The sequence below is a fragment of the Thamnophis elegans genome, chromosome 1, assembly GCF_009769535.1.
Source record: "Thamnophis elegans isolate rThaEle1 chromosome 1, rThaEle1.pri, whole genome shotgun sequence".
Lineage (NCBI taxonomy): Eukaryota > Metazoa > Chordata > Lepidosauria > Squamata > Colubridae > Thamnophis > Thamnophis elegans.
In genome coordinates, this window is record NC_045541.1 from 67,336,648 (window position 1) to 67,339,842 (window position 3,195).

General features: G+C 32.8%; 1 protein-coding gene across 1 annotated transcript in view; it reads right to left on the reverse strand.

The window, feature by feature from the left end:
• The window catches only part of LOC116504841 (olfactory receptor 8H1-like), a 4,903-nt gene extending 2,094 nt beyond the window's left edge, over window positions 1-2,809 (reverse strand). The window contains exons 1-2 of the mRNA XM_032212059.1: window positions 2,748-2,809; window positions 907-1,011 (exon numbers count right to left, since the gene is read on the reverse strand). Coding sequence (XP_032067950.1) covers window positions 907-1,011; window positions 2,748-2,809 — 167 coding nt within the window. The remainder of the gene's footprint in view (window positions 1-906; window positions 1,012-2,747) is intronic.
• Between the last annotated feature and the right edge of the window lie 386 nt (window positions 2,810-3,195).

Genomic DNA, 3,195 nt, shown 5'->3' on the forward strand with positions numbered 1-3,195 from the left:
GACTGGTCACTGCCTGATGTTATTTAGTACAACATACTTTCCTGTGCGGACAGCACTGAGCTGACTGGTCACTGCCTGATGTTATTTAGTACAACATACTTTCCTGTGCTGGAGGAAAATAAAAATAACTCATATGTCATTTTCTGGCCTTTCAGGAATCCACAATCAGCAGCTCATGAGGATTGTGTGTTTGTGGATTTCTGGCAATGATATGCTGACCTAGACATCCCTGAAGGATTGAGGAAAGAATTATATCTGAGATTGCCAGCCATAGGCTTCAGGATAGATCCTGGCTGGTAAAATCTCTCTGGAGAAAGGAGAGATTGTGGAATTGTACACATGTATTCCAAGCAGATGATCATTGTGAATAGACTGCAAAACTGAGTGGAGTGGCTGGGATGTGAGGGATTTTATCTATGTCTACAACCATAATACATCTTACTATATATGAACATAAAATTTGGCTGAGCCTCATAATCAATTTTGAATTAATGTTTTACTATTTTTTAAATATTAATAATTTTTAGAATAGCAAGTTTGATGGCATTCACTGGATTAGTTCTTCAATCATTCATGAAAGAAATTTAAACTTCAATTTTAAGGACTTTGCAATTTTTGGGAATAAACATCAAAGGATTATTATTAATGTTGTTTTTGTAGTTATAAATGGACTAAGAGTCTAGATTGACTTGAAACAGGATTTTCAAATTAATAGAACTAATCTTTCCCACAGGAAAGTGACATATTTTGAATTCCAAAAAACTTCCCAACAATCCCCAGCAACATGATAGGATGAGACTTTTGAAAGTTTTTCACCAGTAGTAGTAGTAAAAAAGAAATAAACCTTACAATTAAAAGAAAAAACCTCCTATTTGACTTGTTAACAACAAGAATGGAACAAAATACCTTAACATCGATGTGGATGATGGTATGGATGAGGAACAAGTTATAGTGGATAAGACTGAAATAGATTTGAACATGGATTTAACAATGATAAACCACAAGAATGATCTGGAAAAAGATGAAATAGTGAATATACAAATGAAATTGCCTGATGTTTTAATAATTAAAGGAACATACAATCAACTAAGCAGAAGAGTGACTTGGATATTTTTGTTATATTGAATTTACAAGAGACCTATTAACATTTTCTAAGATAGTGGGAAGGGACAAAGAAAAAAAAACAATCAAGTTTTAGAATATTTGAAGGGATTAAATATTAAAAATAAAAGGAAGGTATATAAAGTTGTTTTATTTGACCAAAATTAAAATATATGATGTTTTTCTGGTAACTCTTAATGGACTTTTGCTGACTAGGACTGAATGATGTGGCACTAAGGATTTGTGTATTGATAAGAGATGTGATACAGGATTTAGAAATTATTGCATTTTAAGAGAAAAAGATAGGTTGTAAACTTATTTTTGTTGATACAAAGGAGGAAACTATTTATTTACATTTCATTTGTGCTGTATTCTTATATTTTTCTCTTTCCTCTATTCTTCCTTTTATATTATTTTTGTTGTCTTTGTATTAAACTATTTTTTCTTTATATTTCTTTACTTTCTGAAGACTGCATTTTTTATTTGTATAAACATAAAACTTAAGAAAGTTATTTGAAAAAAGACTGTGTGTGTGTATGCCTTACTCTGTCAAATTGACTCAATACAAAGTGATATGATATCTACTGATAGCTGAGGTCCATGTACCTTAATTTTTCAACTTGAAAATTAGAAAATATACCACTGAACATGCCTTCAACAGAAATGCTGAACATACATAAACCATAGTAACCCAAAAATATGATAGTCTGTGATGTAATAAACAGCTAGATAAATAATATGACTTCTACCCATTAGCTCATTTAAGTGAGAAAAATATTTCTACGATCTCATGAACACTGGGTACATAGATGTGACATTTTTTGTAGCATTGAGTTTCCATAAGCCAACATTTCTTTCACACTTTCCAAAATTCAAAGCACTTTCCCAGTATTAAGTAGCTATAATCCATCTGAATAGCTATAAAGGCAAATTAATGTGATATATGGGAAAGGGGATTGAACTAGAGAGAGAGAAAGAGAGATTGCTTAAGACAATTTAATGAGTTCTTGGCACTGGTGATATTTGAATTGAATTTCATTCTTTCTAACTCAGTCTCTTTGCTACCATGCTACACCAGCTCACATAATATGCTTTTGCAATGAAAATATGAGACTCACCTTGCTTTTTGAGAAAGAGGTATATTTACTAAAAAATGAGGGGTTTCTCCTGTGGGAAAACAGGCTCTGGAGACCTGTTCTGATTTCAGATATTGGTGGACTGTGGCATTTTCAATGAATTAGCAGATGACACAACTGCCCCAATAGTCAGGAGACTCTAATATAATGATGTAGTCTTGTTTTTGGTATTTATTCCCAATGTTATTCCACAACTCTACTAAACCGTGCGTGCTGATTCAGAATGTTTAGACCTGCATTTTATAGGACAGAAACCACAGCTCTGGGGAAACAATCAATTACTGACTTTGTGAAACATCCTATGTATTGTAAGGGTAAACCTGTCCATTACCATAGTTATTGGGAAATGACTTTTTTTAAAAAAAAATTATTTGAAGGAACACACACAAAAACACACTTGCACACATGCATGTGTGCCCACACACACGCACAAAGACACACATACTGCACACACAGGGCTTTTGTACTTGCTTGAATTCAGAAGTTACTTATCTAGTTAAGAAAATTTACAGAGTGAAGATGTGTCCTATTTTGGCTCTTTCATCCAAACAAGTAACATTAGGCATAGCCATCTAGTTTTAAACTGCCTCTATTTGTACTTGATCACTTTTAAAACAGCTTAATTACCTATCACAATATAGTATTCATTCCACTATATAGTGTCAGGACTAAAAAAGGAATCAATAGTGAGGTTTTGGAGTGAAAGAAGATTTCGATTAAAATAAGCTTTTATGTTTGTAAAACTGCTTAGATTTCACTAACTATACAGTACAATGAAGATACAGCAGGCCAGATCCTCCCCAAGCTGAGAAAAAGGAAGAAAAAAAAACAGAGGTTTAAACTAACCACAAATGCTCTGTGTCATTTGCCTTTTTTTCAGAAGTCTTTACTTAGAATAATTTCAAGGATATTCTTTCCTTCCCAGAGAGAAATAACAACTTGCATTGTGCAAAACTCT